Below are 16,206 nucleotides of genomic sequence, written 5' to 3' on the forward strand. Positions count from 1 at the left end.
CGGGTGGGTGGTGAACTTTGCGTCCGCATGCAGCAGTTCCTCAGCCTTCCCTCCTTTGCATGGAAGCTACCCAAAAACTGTTGGTCCTGCTCGCGCGTTCGCTTGGCGCCGCGGCTTGTGCGTAGCTAGAGCTCCCGTCAGCACGCTGCCCGACCTTCGCTCTCCCTCCCAGTGTTCATGTTTGCCGTCAGTTAGACAATGTTTGGAAGAAAAAAAAAAAAAAAGAAAAAAGAAAAAAGATGTAGAGAAGATTTACAGTAACAGATTGAACTTTGATTCATATATAAAGATTATTTTTATACTACTTTTTTTTTTTTTCTGAAAGGAAAGAAATTTGCCTGTAATATTTGTACAGTTGTTCTCTGAGTGAATAAACGACCCCTTTCCAGAGCCTCCGGCTGCTCCCTGTGTCTCCGGGCCCTTCCCGTGCTGGGTTTGCCGTGACCCCTGCCCTCCCTGCCTCCGCTCGGGGGCAGCCGTAGCCCGGGCCCCCCACCCACCGGGGCCCCATCCCCGTTCCCCTCGGGCCTCCCGGGCCCTCCCAGGGGCGGGGAGGCGGCGGCGACCCGGAACTGCGGCGGGGAGCCGGGGCGGGCCGTGCTTTGCCGGGGCGGCTGCAGGAGCCATGCCGCCGCCCAAGGACGTGGTGAAGATCGCCATCCAGATGGTGGGCGCCATCCCCCAGCTCATCGAGCTCCAGCAGGTACCTCCCGGACCCCCCTCAGCAGAGCCCCCCGGCTCCGCAGCCGCCCTCTCACCGCCGTCCTCTTCTCCCCTTCCCTCACCCACAGACCAAGCCTCTGGCCTCCGTGCTCAAGGACGTCTGCGACGCGTGAGTATCGCGACATGGGGACCGTGGTGGCCCACCGGGTCGTGACAGGCGGTGACTGGTGTCCCGCCGGGCGGTGGTGGCCGGGACCATCCTGGCTCCACGCCTGGCTGCGTGTCCTCGCAGGTGGAGCCTGCCCAACGCGGAGCACTACGCCCTGCAGTACGCCGACGGGCGCCAGACCTACATCACCGAGTCGGTGAGCGGCCACCTGCCCGCCCGGACACTGGCCCCGGTGACCACGCACGCCCCCCTCACCGCTTCCCTTTCTCCTCGCAGAACCGCGGGGAGATTAAGAACGGGAGCATCCTACGGCTGACCACCTCCCCGGTACATCCCCTGTCTCCTTCTCCGAAAGCTGGGGTCGGCGCTCTGCTCCCCGCCGCGGGGCAATGCGGCCCTCCGAGCCCCCTGCCGCTGCCTCCCTCGGCGACTCCTGGCTAATGACAGCTCCTCCCGGTGCCTCAGACCCAGCAGAAATAACATGGGGAGTGCTGTCTCAGCCTTCATTCTCCCTCAGTAGGGCTTGGGGGAGCGTGAAGAGAACCAAATAGCCTTGAGAAGCGCTGTGGATGCACGGGCAGATTCATCAAGTGTTCTTAGTGTGGTGCCGGCCTGACTTCCTCAGCTCCTGCTGGTTTCTGCTCTGATCGCTCTGTCTCAGTCCTCTCCTTGCTGGGGCTGCTCTAGCCTGAGCCTCCTTCCAAAACTTTACACTTACGTTCCTCCAGCCTCTGCCTCCGAGTTTCTTGCTGCCTTTTGACGAGCCCCGGTGGCTTGATTCTTTCCTTCCTGGTAGGACCAAGAAGCAGAGAGGTTGTACAATGGGATCCGGAGCAACAACGTGGACGTGAAGACTGACTCATTGAAGAAGCTTGCAAGCCTCTCCCAGGATGTTACCTTTGCTCAGGAGTTCATCAACAGGAATGGCTTGAAACTAATCTTCTGCATTGTGGAGGAAGGGAACGAGTGAGTATCAGGAGGGGAATTTCCTTGCAGTTCTTGACTTGTCTTCTCCCTTGCTAATGCTGTATGAGCTCCAAGCTGGGCTTCGCTCGTGTTCCTGGCTTCTTGCTCCTTTTGGCTGCTCTCTCCAAAGGCCCCGTGCTGCAGCACGGAGGGCAGCACTGGCAGCAGCGTGCCTGGCTCTGCAGGTTTGTTCCCTGCAGGGACGTGGCTTTCTCCCTGCGCTCTGGGAGCCAGGCGGAGGTCCCCTGCCTGCGGGCCTGACCCCTTGTGAATGTGCTCAGACTTGAACCTCCCATCCCTTCTCTGGCTTCGTGATCTGCAGCACTACCAGTTTTGCTACCAGGAGACCTCCTGCTGCTGCTGGTTCCTGCTGCCCCATCTGCCACCCCCAAATAATCCCTCTGCCCTGAGGTTTTTAGCTGGAAGAGGTCTGTGGGCAGTTTGAGGAAAACCTGACTGCCAAACTAGTGCCTCCCTGACTCGATCCTCTCACAATGTGGTGGTGCATCTCATCTGGAAGTGGAACCTAAAATCACACAGCAAAGTGCATGTTTCTTGAAAGCACGGGGTGGGATTTGGGGTGATTTGCGTTTACTAAGGATTGTGTGCATGATTGTTGTACTGTGGTAACGCAGCTTTCCAGAAACTGTACAACTTCCCCTGCCTTGACTTCCTGGGATGACCAAGTGAGAGTCTCATTTCTTACCCTACATTCTCACTTTCTGTTCTTTTCATTCTCGTGCTCACTTGCCTGCGTTTCTGCTTGTTCCTGATGTGCCCACCAATGTGCAACTCCCACCTTCCCGTGGGGGCTGGGGGTACCTGGCCCCATCCTCACCGAGTTCGCTGTTCTGTTCCTGCAGTTCGGGGGAGATCCTGGCTCACACCCTGAAGGCCTTCATGGAGCTGATGGAGCATGATTTCGTTTCCTGGGAGACTCTCAGCGCAGCCTTCATCAAAAAGGTAAGCAGCTCGTTCTGCAGACTCCGTAACTGTGCCTTTGGGATGCCTCATTGCCCTCGTTACCTAGGCTCGGCTTGCCTTCGATGTTTGTGTGTGTTGTAGATAGTGAGTTACGTCAACATGAACGCGATGGACGCCTCTGTGCAGCAGCTCTCCTTGTCAATCCTGGAGAACATGGTACCTAGCAGTCGCCTCCTCTTTGACCTAGTCAAAAAAGAAGTGACGGTGGATCGTCTTCTCACCCACCTGCAGGTGTAAGTGGTTGCCAGAGCACTGGTCTCCTGCACCTGAAAGCCAGGGGGAGTGTGGCACTGGGGGGATTTTTCGGGGTCTTGCTGATTACCCTTAGCACTACATTGTACTGTCCCTTTATAAATGTTCTGGGGGTGGCCAGCCTCTGTCCTTGTTGCCCCAGTGCTGCAGGAGGCTTGGACTGTTCTGCAAACCGTCCCATGTCCAGGTTGGATTCATTCACGGACCCATTCATTGCCTGCTTTGTTCAGATCTTTTTGTTCTTTAGCTGAACTGCCTTTCTTCTGGCGTTGGCTCTTCCTTCCCTCTCCCCAGTGTGTTTATGAACAGTAGTACAGCTGAGGCAGGTTCTGCGTTCCCTCTTCCTTATACCTCTGCATGTCTTCAGTTTTGAGCTTTTCATTCCAGAAAACGGGAAGCCTTGTGTCCAGGACTCCTGCTGGCCTCCCAGGCCTGCTGCTTGCCCTGGGTTTCCACCCCACCTACTCCTGTGGCTCCAAAACGTTGTCCCCTTCCCTTGTCCCAGAGGTCCATGCACCTGCAGCTTCTCCTTCGTGTCTAGGCTCTCCTTGCTCAGTGCTCCCAGAGCTGCCTGGGGAGCTGCACCCAGGGATGTGCCCAGAGCAGCATCAATTCCACGTGCGGGTGCTGCGGGGGGCGTCTCTCCCCCGGCCCCACTGTCAGCAGCTGCTCCCTCATGGCTCTGGCTTCTTCTGGGGTGCAGCAGAGAAGGGGGCAGAGGACTGTGCCGGTCACCACAGCTGGTGACTTTCCTCACCCTCCTTCCTCAGGACGAACGCCCAGCTGCAGCTGAAGGCGATGGCCCTGCTGATTGCGCTGCTGCTGGCCGCGACCGACAGCGAGAGGAGGGTAAGGGGCTGCGGGGTGGGGGGCACCGGGAACCCGAACACCGGTGCCCCCGTCACTGGGGCCCTGTGCCAAGGGCCCTCTGCTCTCTCACACCCTGTGGAGCGATGCTGGGGATGCTGGAGATGTCAGATGACAGGAACCAGCACCAGGGCAGGCGTTCCCTCCCCTGCGATGGGAGGTTTGGGCAGCTGGGTCCTCTGCTGTAGCGTTTGCCTTCTCTGGGATGCTGTGAGGAGGTCCCAGAGGTGTTTAAATCTCCCCCCTAGGACATGATGGAGTACCTGAGGGAGAAGAACATCAGGCAGTTCATCCACAAGGTGAGGAGCACTGCTCGCCCAAGGGTCTGCTCCATGCTTCTTCCTGGCCTTACCCCCAGCCTCTGCACCCTTGTGTGTGCCCCCCACAGCACTCAGCCTTTTGGGGAGCTGCCCATTTCCTAAAGCCCCTTCCAGCAGCAGAGCCTGCCGGGCTTTGGCTCTTGGTCCCTCGGTCTGGAGGGACTGGGAGCAGCGCCCTGGAGGACCCTGCTCACTCGCAGTCTCCTGTAGAACATCATCCACAGCCCGGAGCCGCTGGGGGACGAGATGGCCCACTACCTGTACGTGCTGCAGTCCGTCAGCCTCAACCTTTACGACCGCCGCATGAGGACCTCCATGGATCCCTACTCGCAGGTGGGGGAGTGCTCTCCTTGCCAGTCCGACCCCGCTTCCTCCTGCGGAAGCAGAGGCGGGCGAGGCTTTGCCTTTGGGGTGTGTTCCTTTCCCAGTGCGTTTGCTTTCGTTCTCAGTTTCAAACCCAGGGGAACCTGCCTGCGCGGTTCCCGCTGATATCCCTCCCCTCTGCTGTCCCCCCCAGGAGCAGCGGGAGCTCCTCCAGTCGCTGCGCCAAGCCGCCTTCGAGTCGGAGAGCGAGGCGCCCACCGGCAACTTCAGCACCGAGCGCCGGCGGTCCCTGTGCGCCAAGGAGTTCCGCAAGCTGGGCTTCACGGTGCGGCCGCCCTCTGTCCCCTCCCCGGCCACGTGCCAGTTCCATTTCCCAGCTTCAGCAGGACTTGCAGCTTCTCCCCTGGGCCTCCTGTCCTTCTTGGTCCTGCCGTGTGGTGCTTCCCTTTTGCCGCCCCTGCGCTGCTCAACAGCAAGTGCTGTGGAGCTGCCGTGCCCCGCCGGGACTGTTATCACCACTCTTTGCTTTTCCTGCAGCCCCTGTTTGGAAGGGCAAGCCCCTGGAATGCATCGGGGTGACTCTGCCGCTCGGAGAAGAAAGCAGCAGCTGCTAAGTTGCATCCTTTTGTGTCTTTCCAGAACAACAGCAACCCAGCAGAGGACCTCCGCCGTGCCCCGCCGGGGCTCCTCGCCCTGGACAACATGCTCTATTTCTCCAGGCACACCCCCAACGCCTACAGCCGGGTGCGTGCTCTTTCCTGGCAAATTCCCCAGCAGAGAGCTGCTGGTGGATCTCCGGCTTCTTTTCCTTTCTTCATAGTGACCTGTCCTTGGCCAGGATACCCCTTTTGAGCTGGTATCCTACTGTTGCCCTGTTTTAATTTCTGAGTCCTTCCTGTGGGTAGGAGCAGCGATTTGAGGCTGCTGGTTCCTTGCTGAAGGGTCCCTGAAGTGTTTTGCTTACAGCTGGGTTTCCAGGCCTTGTTTAAGTCTGAGCAGACGAGGGTGATTTGGGGGAAAAAAAGCAGTCAGTGGGTGCAGTGTTAGCCACGCTTGGAGCTGCTTTGCCTGCGATCAACTCCTGCCCTCAGCTGAGGCAGGGGAAGGAGGATGCTGGGGCTGGCTCCTGGGGAGAACAAGCTGCTGCTGTTAGAAACAGCTCAGCTCTGGTGGGAACAGCTCAACTAGGAGGTTCAGGAGGATGGTGGGGAGCTGGAGCCTCGCTGCGGGGACAGCACTCTGGTTTTGTGGCGTGTGTAACGTGAGGTATCAACCCTCTCCTCAGTTCGTCCTCGAGAACAGCAGCCGTGAAGACAAACACGAATGCCCCTTCGCTCGGAGCAGCATCCAGCTCACCCTGATCCTCTGCGAGATCCTGCACATTGGAGAGCCGTGTACGTGCCCAGCCCGTCCCCCTCCCTGCCCTGCTGCCTCCCAGCGGGGACACAAGGCAGGGGGCTGCGTGCGTGCCTGTCCAGCGGGGCCCCCAGGCTCCGCCGTGGCCGACAGCAGGGAAGGGGAGGTAGGGCTAGGAAATGCCCAGGTTCTCCTGGATGCTGAAATTCTCTGGCAAAAGTCGGGAGTCTGGCATCATCTGTCCTTCTCACCGCAGGCTCGGAGACGGCTCAGGCCTTTTACCCTATGTTCTTCGGGCAGGATCATTTCTTTGAAGAGCTCTTCTGCATCTGCATCCAGCTGGTGAACAAGACCTGGAAGGAGATGCGCGCTACCCAGGAGGACTTTGATAAGGTGACGGGAAAATGCTGGGGCCTTGAACGAGGGCTGGGGACAATGGGGCGTGCACATATTTCAGGGGCTCTGGGGGAACGTCACCAGACCGGGGATGATGTCCTGTGCCCCCAGGTGCTGCAGGTGGTGCGGGAGCAGATCACCAGGACCCTGTCCCTCAAGCCCACCTCCCTGGAGCTTTTCAAGACCCGAGTGAACGCACTGAACTACAGCGAGATCCTCAAGCTGCGGCAGACGGAGCGGCTGCACCAGGAGGAGACGCTGGCGGTGCCCGTGCTGTGAGTGGGGCTGTGGGCAGGGTGCTGGCGATGTGGTGGGGCTGGAGGTGCCCCCTGAGGGGCTGTGGGGTCAGCGAGTGCCTACTGAAGGGTCTGTGCTCCTCTTCTTCTGGCTCTTGCCCCAGGGAGTTGCGCGAGAGGCTGAAGCCGGAGCTCCTGGAGCTGATCCGACAGCAGCGCCTGCTGCGGCTCTGCGAGGGCACCCTCTTCCGCAAGATCAGCAGCCGCCGCAGGCAGGGTGAGCGCCAGCCCCGGCCTGCTCCTGGGCAAGGGGTGGGCACAGAGGTTTACAAAGTGCCCCCTTCCCTGCCAAAGGAGAGGTCACAATTAACTGCGGGCACCTCAATTAACCGCGGCGCTGAGCAAAGTGCTAATTGAGGGGGCAGCACCATCCCTCCTGGGGAGTGGGAACTCTGGGGGCTGAGCGCTTCCCCGCGGGCTTTCTGCTGCAGATAAGCTGTGGTACTGCCGCCTGTCACCCAACCACAAGGTGCTGCACTACGGGGACGTGGAGGAAGGGGTGCAGTCGCCCCCCATCGAGAGCCTGACGGAGAAAAGTAGGTGGCGAGGAGAAAGAGGGGGAAGGGGAGTGGTGAGGAGGGGAGCCCTCTGCCCATCTCCCTTGTTATGTGCTTGGGGGGCTGGGGAAAACCTCAGTGGGGCTGGCTGGCTTGTGAAAGGGCACTGTGGAGCAGGTCAGGCTCCCTCACGTTGGCAACTGCTGAGAGACCCCTTGCCTGGGCTCTGAGGGGCTCTGAGCAGTGGGGACACCCCGTGGTGTGGGGCAGGATGCCTCCTGCCCGTGGCAGTGGTTCTGTGGGTGAGGAAGCAGGAGAGCGGGCACTCACAGCTCCTGCACTTGTCCCAGTTCCCGTGGCAGACATGAAGGCGCTGCTTATCGGCAAGGAGTGTCCACACACGAAGGAGAAGAGCTCTGGGAAGCAGAACAAGGTCAGCACCTCCACCCCTACCTGACAGGCTTTTGATGTGGCTTGAGATTGGAGACCTGCTGGGTCTTCCAGGCTGCAGAAGAGACTGGGAGGCAGCTCCTGCTGTGAACCCCACCAGGCTGTAAAGAAACCAGCTGAGAACCCACCTAACCTCTCTTCTTTCCCCATAGGATGTCCTGGAACTCGCCTTCTCCATCGTGTACGATGTGGAGGAATACTGCCTGAACTTCGTTGCCCCCACGCGGTACGAGGTGAGCTGCAGGGGCCACGGGATGGCACGTCCTTGCCAAGGGAGCCTTAGCAGTGCAGAGGAGAGAAGGGGCTGAGGCTGGACAGGCAGTTGCTGGCTTGATCCTGGAATTGGACACTAAAGGGTGACTTGTGATGCTGGGAGGGGAAGTGCCTGCTCCCACCCTTCCTACATAGCCCAGAGGAGCTGGGCTTCCCTGGCCTCCAGCCAGCCTGCTGGGCTAGCACCAAAGGGACAGTAACCTCTTTGTGCGTGCGTGGCCGTGGTCCTGCAGGAATGCGAGGACTGCAGCTCTCTGGCTGGCTGCGAGATAAGGGGATGAACAAAGCCCCAGTCTGGCTGGGAAGGTTGGACGGGGAGCTCCCAGGGGCTGTGGCTGGCAAGCGTAGTGCTGAGGGACACGCTGAGAAGCCAGCTGGTCCCACACTGACCACAAGCAGAAGCTGGTGGCCTCCCCAGCACAGCAGGGAGCTTGGCTGGGGTGAGGAGGGAGAGGATGGTGCTGCTGAAGGCTTCACAGACTGAGCTGCCCTGAGCCCGTGTGAAGGAAGGGCGAGAGCGTGGCAGGGAAGGAGGTGCTCCAGGCCCTTGGGGTGGGTCAGGTTGGTGGAGGTAGGGGTTTTCCAGCTGCCCAGAACTTCTCCTAAGCTCCTGTGCTTCCCCAGTTTTGCCTCTGGACGGACGGGCTGAACGTGCTCCTGGGCAAGGAGATGACAAGCGAGCGCATGCAGACAGACCTCGACGTCCTGCTGTCGATGGAACTCAAACTGCGGCTCCTGGACATTGAGAACATCAGCATCCCCGACACCCCTCCTCCTGTCCCAAAGCCCCCCAGCAACCTAAACTTCTGCTATGACTTCAGCCATGCAGAACAGTGAGTTTCTGCATCCCCCCTGTGCCTGATCTCCCTGCCCCTTTTTTTCCTCTGCGGGCTGCCCCATTCAGCTCTGTGGTGGTTGGAACTAGAATCGTTTTGTCGCCTGCCAACAGCAAAAACCCTTCCTCCAGGCTCTGTCCCCCATTCCTGCCCCAAAGGGATGAGCCCAGGTGCTTGGGTGTGCGCTGCCTGTCCCCCTCCTGCGCTGGAGGCTGTGAGGAAGCAGGGCAGCCTGTCCCCCTTCCACACCTGCACCTTGCCCAGCCAGAACTCACCAGCATCCCTGAGCAAACTGTTAGTAGAGGGAAGGGGCAGGTCTGCTCTGCTCCCCTGCCACAGGCGGGCGAGATGAAATGCTTCCTAGACAGCTGGTGCTGCCCCCACACCCACCCTTTGCTGCGGTCAGATTTGGGCAGAGAGGGCAAGGGCAGCAGGAGGAGTGAAGGTGCAGGCACTGCAGCTGGGGGGTCATCACTACAGCGGTACGTCTGCCTGGCTGCTTGGGGCAGAGGCTCCCTCCTGGCTTAAAAATGGGTTAGAAAATGCCCACTGCTCGGTCTGATGAGCAGCCAGCACTCTCCAGCAGGGTCAGGTTTGCTGATGGACAGGCCAGGCACTTATGCACTGAAAGATTTCTTTTCTGCTCCCCTCCCTCTCCTTGCTGCGAGCGCTCCCAGTCCCGGGCAGGGCGGTGGGATGCTCCCAGAGGTTGTTTAGGGTACGAGTCCCCTCTCCCCAGCACAATTTCAGACGGGCACAGGCTCGCTGCCCCAGTGCCTGACCCCAGTCTGTGCTAACCTTGGTGCCTTCCCCCACCCCGGTGGATACTTGCACACTTCAGCCATGCTGCTGCACTACTGCAATACGACGAGCTACCTCCTCCGTGGCCCCAAAAAGCCTCCCGCCCCGGTGCCCTGCACCTCCTCGTGCCTACAGCTTCTCCGACGGGTGTTGTAGTGACAAGGGTGTAGCCTGTGACTGTCTAAGCACTGTAACTGCACGCTGCTGGGGTGGCCAGGGCTCTTGACTCCCCCATCTCCTGCAGATTTGGACAATAAACACTTGTGGAGAACTCATGGCCATGTTGTTTTTGAAGGGTTGGGGAATGCAGGGGACGTGACAGGGACAGCACACGCTGCCCTTCTGCCTAAATGCCCCAGAAGGGACCCACACAAAGCAGCTGTTGAAGAAGAGCGCCTTGGGTGGCTCTTAGGACATGGGGTGTAGAAGACACGAGGCCATCCTGGAATCCACCACACGGTGCTTTAGGAACTCTGTAGGGTGTCTGGCAGGAAGATTTTGCTCCTGCTGCTGAGCAGAGGAGCATGCATGGAGCTGAATCACCTCAGAGCAAGGCGGCAATAGGGCTGCAGCTAAGCTGGAAACGGCCCTAGGAGCACCGCAGCTTGCCCCAGGTCGCTCTGAAGGCCACACTCCCAGCCTCCATGAGGCGGAGCCGAGGAGCTGAGGCGGGGACCGAGGCCCTGCCCCGTCCCTCCCCGTCCCTCCCCGGCGGCGCAGCGCGGAGACATGGCGGTGAGCGGCGGGGCCGGGCTGAGGTGGGGGGGGGGAGGGTGAAAGCGGGGAAACGGGGTCCGGGCGAGGCCGCTGAGCGCCTCTCTCGGCTCCGCAGCCCAAGGGCAAGGCGGGCACCAAGGGCAAGAAGCAGATCTTGGAGGAGAACCGGCAGACGCTGCGCTTCTACCTCCGCATCATCCTGGGCGCCTCGGTGAGTGAGCGCGGCCGGGGCCGGGCTAGGGCCCAACGCCGGGCTGGGGCTGGGGCTGACGCCGCCATCGCTCTCCCCTCAGGCTGTGTACGCCGTGGTCAACCTCGTCATCTTCTACCCCGCCGCCTCCGCATGGACCTGGGTGAGCATCGGGCACTCGGGGCCCTGCTTGGGGCCCTAATGCTGCTCCTCCTTGTCCCCAGTCACCCCCAGCGGTGCCCGACCGCCTCTTTGCTCCTTGCAGCTCGCCTTCGTCTTCAGCTGCGTGGTCTACGGCACCAGCTACCGCTCCATGAACTCCATGGCCAAGCCGTCTTTCGCAGACGATGGCAGCCTCGCCGACGGGGGGATTGACCTGAATATGGAGCAGGGGATGGCAGAGTGAGTGTCCGCGCCGCGCCGTGCAGGTGAGCAGGAGCTGCTGCCTGAGCGCGCTCGCAGGGCGCCGGGTGGGGAGCCGGCAGCCTCCAGCCTTTCTTCCCCAAAATGAGCCCGATCTCGGCCTCGTTAGCTGAGAGCTCGGCCCGGTCAGGAGCCGCCACGTGGGCTTGGAACCGCAGCCATCCGTCCGTCCGTCCGTCCTTAGGGCCTTGCCTCAGTGCCGAGGTGCGCAGGTAGGAGATCCCACAGGAGATCTCACAGGAGATCCTACAGGAGATCCCACAGGAGATCCAGCTCAGCTGGAGCAGCCTAAATCTTCCTTCAGGAAGAGGCAGCGCTGACTCCGTGCCCACTTCTTGCAGCACACGGTGAAAGTTTATTTTTTATAAACCACCGCTGCAGGTGGTGCCTGACAGGGCAGAAGGGTGCGTGCTGCCAGGTACCCCGTCCTGGCTGCAAACTGCTGGTGTCTTGATCTGTTCTAATTTGGTTGTTTCCATACTAAAAAAACAGCCCAGCATCTTAACTCCTCGCACCACCTTGGCCCTTTTGCCTTCTGTACTTGTGCTTTACCTACATCTTTCTCCAGACACTGCAGAGTGCCTGGTCAGTGTCAGAGGTGACACGACTCCCTTTCCCTTGATTAAGGAACACGCAACAGTAATTCTTGCAAAGCGATGTTGAATAAAATAAGGAGGTAACACTACAGAAACAGTAGAAATATTTTCTAGATTTCTGTGTTTTCCAACAGTGAGCCCCAAGCTAGTTTTAGAACATTGTAAGGCAATTTTGGACTCTCCATCTTTAGCTCTTTGTCCTCCCTGCCCTCAGCTTCCATCTGTAGGTTCTGTCTTTTTTGGGGTACTTCAGTGTGTATTCAGCGAGGTGTCTGGGGTTCTCAGCCCCTTCCCTCCAATGTCCAATGTCCTTGGGGTTGGTATGATTTTAGGTTTATGACTGTCTTTCACTTGCTGTTGGAGTTGTGAAGAAAGGCAGTGGGGCTCTGTGTCCAGTGGTGGAATCGTAATCCAACCTAGGCAGGGGAGAGAGAGGTAGAGGAGGAGGCAAGCAGGCAGTTTGGGGTGGATTGGCTGTGCAGGTGTTGGACTGGGGAGCAGGACTGCAGGCTGAGCATTGCTGGTTTGTGTTGTCCTCTCAACAGTGTTCAGGTCTCTTGCTTCAGCTTCTTACCTGATGTCAAGGTGTAATAGTCCTACCCAGGGAAGCAGCTTGTTTTCATGTCAAGCAACCTCTTGCTGGAAGGGCCACGTTTTGCTTTTTTTTTTTAAACAGAAGTCTCATTTCTTCAGCCAGCAGATGAATAGGGACATTATTAGCAGGCAGACTGACTTATGCAGCACAGAACTAGTTCTCTCTGCACATGATGAACTCCCATCTGCTGTGGTTTTGCTTCACTAGTGAATTTTCTACATGCAGCCACAGTGACACAAATGTCCAGTGTAGGAGACTCCATCACAGGGATAATGCAGACAGAAAAAGAGGGAATTATTTCTAGGACAACTTGCAAGATGGTTGCTTTACACTGTGTTCATGTCTTAGTAACTTCTTGCTTGTCAGCTGAGTGTTTTTCTCCTGTTTTACACTTGCCATTTCTTTTGGCTCTTTTGAGTAATTCTAAAAGCACAAAATATAAAAATAAAGCACAGAGTAATGGTGCAGGGAGTTGCAGGTGTCTTGGAGAGCTGGGTTCAGTGTGGGAGGTCTCCCTGCCTGACCTCTGGTGATGCACTGAATTTCTGAACCTCAGTATCCCATCATAGCACTGTTGATAGTAGATTCTGCAGTGTCTTGGGTGCTTGGTGTCCCATCGTAATCCAACCGATGAATACCTAACGTCACTTTGGTTTGCACTGTGCTGCCCAGCACGAGACAAGCTAATTCATTACCACTGCACTTGCTGTTGTTTTCTTGACTCCATTCTTGGATGTGACTCGAGTGCTTCTTAATCCAGCAGATTATCACAGAATCACAGACTGGTTGAGGCTGTTGAAGGGACCTCTGGAGGTGATCTGGTCCAGCCCCTCATCCAGCAGGGTGCCCAGGACTGTGTCCAGGCCCCTTTTGAATACCTCCAGTGATGACTCCACAACTTCTCTGTGCCAGTGCTCCGTCACCCACACAGCACAGAAGTGCTTCCTGATGTTCAGAGGGAACCTCCTGTGCTCCAGCTTGTGCCCACTGCCTCTTGTCCTGTCCCCTGCCTGGCTCTGTCTTCTCTGCACCCTCCCTTCAGGTATTTAAGTACACCGATGAGATCCCCCTGAGCCTTCTCAGCAGTGCCCTCCTCACTCCCTTTTCCCTCTCCGTTGGGATTGAGACCACCACCTGGGCTCCCGTGCCCTTAACCACTGCCTCCAGAGCTCACACGTGGGATGTTGGATCCCTGCACAACATCCTGAATCCAGCCCAGCAGGCAGCAAGCCCCCCTGCTTGATAGGTCAGGTCTCCAGGTGGGTGCCTCTGTCCTCTGCAGCAGGTGCTTGCCTGTGCAGCATCCCCCTTGAGGATGACTGATTCTTCCTGGTGGTCTTGTGTGGTTTAGGGTGAGGTTTGTTTGCTTGTAGGGACATCCAGCCCCTCTTCAGTGCTGGCGGTGGTGAACCTGTTTTGGAGGTGTAAGCCCTTAGGTAGGGCAGGAGCTTTGCTGGTGGCGCCAGAAGTTACCAGCTTCCATCCTTCCCCTTCTCCAGAGGTTGTGCTGACCTCTGGACACTGCCTGCTTCTCTGCTGCAGCTGTGGTCTGAGGCTCTTCAAGCTGTGACACAGACAAGATCCCATCCATCTTCTTTTGGTGAATTCTCATTTGATCAATTCCCATCTCTTCTTCTCTGGTGGTGCACAGCCTGCTTGCTTCTCATAGATCTTCATTTGGTGGCACACCTCCTTCAGGACAGGGGGTCCTTGCAGGGCCATCTCCTGGCGTCAGAGGCAGGCTCAAGGCGCTCCCTGCAGCCCAGGACCTGGAGGGCTGCGTCCACCACCCACGGCTCTGTGGTGGAAGCGTCCACCCTCGCAGGGAGCTGCTCCAGTAGTGTTTTTTACCTGCTCCAAGAGTGTTTTTTTCATCCTGACACGCTGCTGAACCTCGGCTCCCCCAGAGGGTGGTGGTGGAGCAATGAGCAGCTTGTTCCTGTCCGTCACCGCTCTCAGCGCTGCCTCAGGCTGGTGGGGCTGGAACTGAGGGGCTCACGTTTTGCTTTTCTTCCCTCAGGCACCTCAAGGATGTGATCCTGCTGACAGCTATGGTCCAAGTGCTGAGCTGCTTCTCACTCTACATCTGGTACTTCTGGCTCTTGGTAAGCCCTGCAGTTGTTCTTGTTGCTCTCAGTTGTCATCAGAACTGAGGACATTATTTATCCATTCCATTTCAAAGTGTCCTGTTTCAGGCTGAAACTGCTGATAGTTATTTTTATTTTCATCAAACATTGTAAAAGTACGAGGGAAAGAAATCCTGATCCCTCTGGCTGAACTTTGTAGTAAATTGTGCAAAACCTGACCTTGGCCTTTCTCTCTGGTCCTGTGAAACAGCAACAGGAAGCATGAGGCAGATTAAAGCCCTCATTGTGCACAGAGCTATTTTCTCTGCCTTTCTGTGACTGTGACCAACAGGCTGTGTTTCTTGTTTGGTTTTCTCAGTCATTCTCCATCACTGACTGAGGCTGGGAGCTGCTGCACCCCATGCCATTTGGTAGATTAAACTCTGCAGATTAAACTATGATTAAACTCCCCCTTAACATACTAGGTGCTTTCTACTGCTGGACCATTTCTCATGTGCCTCCAGCTAAAACTGCTTTTGCAAAAGGCTAAAAAAATCTTCAAGCAATTAGAGCAACTGTGGTGGTGTTTTTTTTTTTGTTTTCATTTTTTTTTTTCTGAGTATATCTCATGAGGATGCATAACGCAGTCTTGGGATAGTAGAAAGTTACCTGCTTTCCTTACTCCCAAGTTTCGTTCTAGCTGGTTCTGGCAGGGGGCAGCCTAGGCCCTGACTACCCCGGACACCATATGGGTCATGTTTTTTCATTCAGAGAAATGTGTTTTTGCTTCCAAAGGAGGGAGAAGCAGAACGTCTGGGAAGCTGGCTCTTTTTGGGTAATTCAAAACTGATGCTGGGATTTCCATACATGAAGTCTGAGTGCTGTGATCCCAGAGATGTATGCAAGGTCCTAAATCATATGAAATCAGGCCACATCTTTTGGGTGCTTGCCGCTGCCTTTGATGTCAGTGCATCTGACCCAGCCTGTAGATATTTTCCAGCTCCTTCAGCTTCCCCTGTAGGACCAGCCATCCTGAGCTGCCTCCGCAGTGCCTGAGTTTGCTGCCACGTGTGTTTTGCAGGCTCCGGGGCGTGCTCTCTACCTCCTGTGGGTGAACATCCTGGGGCCCTGGTTTACAGCCGAGTCTTCGGCCGCCAGTCAGGAACCGAATGAGAAGAAGCAGCGCCGACAAGAACGCCGCCAGATGAAGCGCTTTTAGCCCAGGCCGGGGAGATGGATTAACGCTGTCTCTCATCTCCATGCTGTTATTTCATCAGGGATGCGACAGAAACCAATCCGAAACCATCACAGTACCTATGTTGCCCTCTGTCACTGCTGCCATTCCACGATGAAGGCTGCAAGAGACTTCCCTTGGTTGGTTTCTTAGTGCCAGTCGAGGCCTTGCTCCTTGTGATGACAAGGCGGGGGGTTGTGCTGGGATGTGTAAATACCTTTCTAAAGCAGTGCTGTATCGCGTTCGAGGGTGGGGATTGCAATGCTGGAGGAAATATTATATTAAAGAGCAGAGTCTAATTGGCCATGCTGGTCGTGTGTTCATGCAGGGGTGCTCACAGAGGGGAGAGGTTAAAAATGCCAGCATATTCTTGGAGGCCAGGACCCCGAGAATATGGAACCAAATATCTGGAAGCAAAATCCCTCCAGCTCAGTTTTCTCATCCCTTCCCACACCTGCTCCGTGCTGTCCTGCCTGCTGCAGTATCAGCAGCCTGCAGAGGGGCCTCAGCTGCCCTGGGAGACTGGGAGTGTCCAGAGCAGCTGGAGTGCTGTGAACTGAGCTTGCAGCCAAACTTGGAGCTCTTGGGATTGAGCCTGGGCTCTCTGGAGAGATTGGCCTGTGCTACCTTTAGGGGAGCTCAGTGGGATGAAAAGCTCCAGCTAACAAACGCAAAAAAACAAATCCTTTTAACAAATCCTTTTTCTTTTTTTTTCTTGCCTTAAAAAATCCCATGGATGGCTTAGCTGGGGTGCTGTGACTGTGGCAGAGATCCCACATTAGAAACCACGTATGGCTCTGGGCAACACCTGCTGTTGCCTGCTTTGATTTACTCGTGCTGTCCCTGCTCATTAGGGGGTTTTACACCCTGGTGACCCCTTCCTGCTCCTGACGCACCCGCTCAGAAACATGCAGCTTTGCCCATGTGAGCAAGCT

General features: G+C 57.1%; 2 protein-coding genes across 3 annotated transcripts; both read left to right on the plus strand.

Annotated features, from left to right (window-relative positions):
• The first annotated feature begins 488 nt into the window (after nt 1–488).
• On the plus strand, nt 489–9,715 carry ELMO3 (engulfment and cell motility 3). 2 transcript variants are annotated; one of them, XM_084294467.1, is made up of 21 exons: nt 489–703; nt 792–832; nt 956–1,028; nt 1,109–1,159; nt 1,629–1,798; nt 2,662–2,761; nt 2,864–3,015; nt 3,805–3,883; nt 4,150–4,200; nt 4,432–4,554; nt 4,739–4,870; nt 5,185–5,289; nt 5,831–5,939; nt 6,158–6,294; nt 6,409–6,572; nt 6,698–6,810; nt 7,025–7,129; nt 7,441–7,523; nt 7,693–7,773; nt 8,438–8,646; nt 9,491–9,715. In XM_084294467.1, exons 1-21 carry the CDS (start codon nt 626–628, stop codon nt 9,618–9,620), a joined length of 2,286 nt encoding a protein of 761 aa, XP_084150593.1. In that variant the 5' UTR covers nt 489–625; the 3' UTR covers nt 9,621–9,715. The 2 variants fall into 2 exon arrangements, with proteins under 2 accessions (XP_084150593.1, XP_084150594.1); XM_084294468.1 differs by having other exon boundaries at nt 8,438–9,642.
• Nucleotides 9,716–10,149: 434 nt separating this feature from the next.
• Nucleotides 10,150–15,575, plus strand: TMEM208 (transmembrane protein 208). The gene is made up of 6 exons (XM_084294494.1): nt 10,150–10,185; nt 10,283–10,378; nt 10,461–10,520; nt 10,623–10,759; nt 13,992–14,076; nt 15,119–15,575. The coding sequence occupies exons 1-6, from the start codon at nt 10,180–10,182 to the stop codon at nt 15,254–15,256; spliced, it is 522 nt and encodes a 173-aa protein (XP_084150620.1). The 5' UTR covers nt 10,150–10,179; the 3' UTR covers nt 15,257–15,575.
• The last annotated feature ends 631 nt before the right edge of the window (nt 15,576–16,206 follow it).

Source organism: Netta rufina (assembly GCF_964035555.1).
Source record: "Netta rufina genome assembly, chromosome: 13".
NCBI classification, from domain to species: Eukaryota; Metazoa; Chordata; class Aves; order Anseriformes; family Anatidae; genus Netta; species Netta rufina.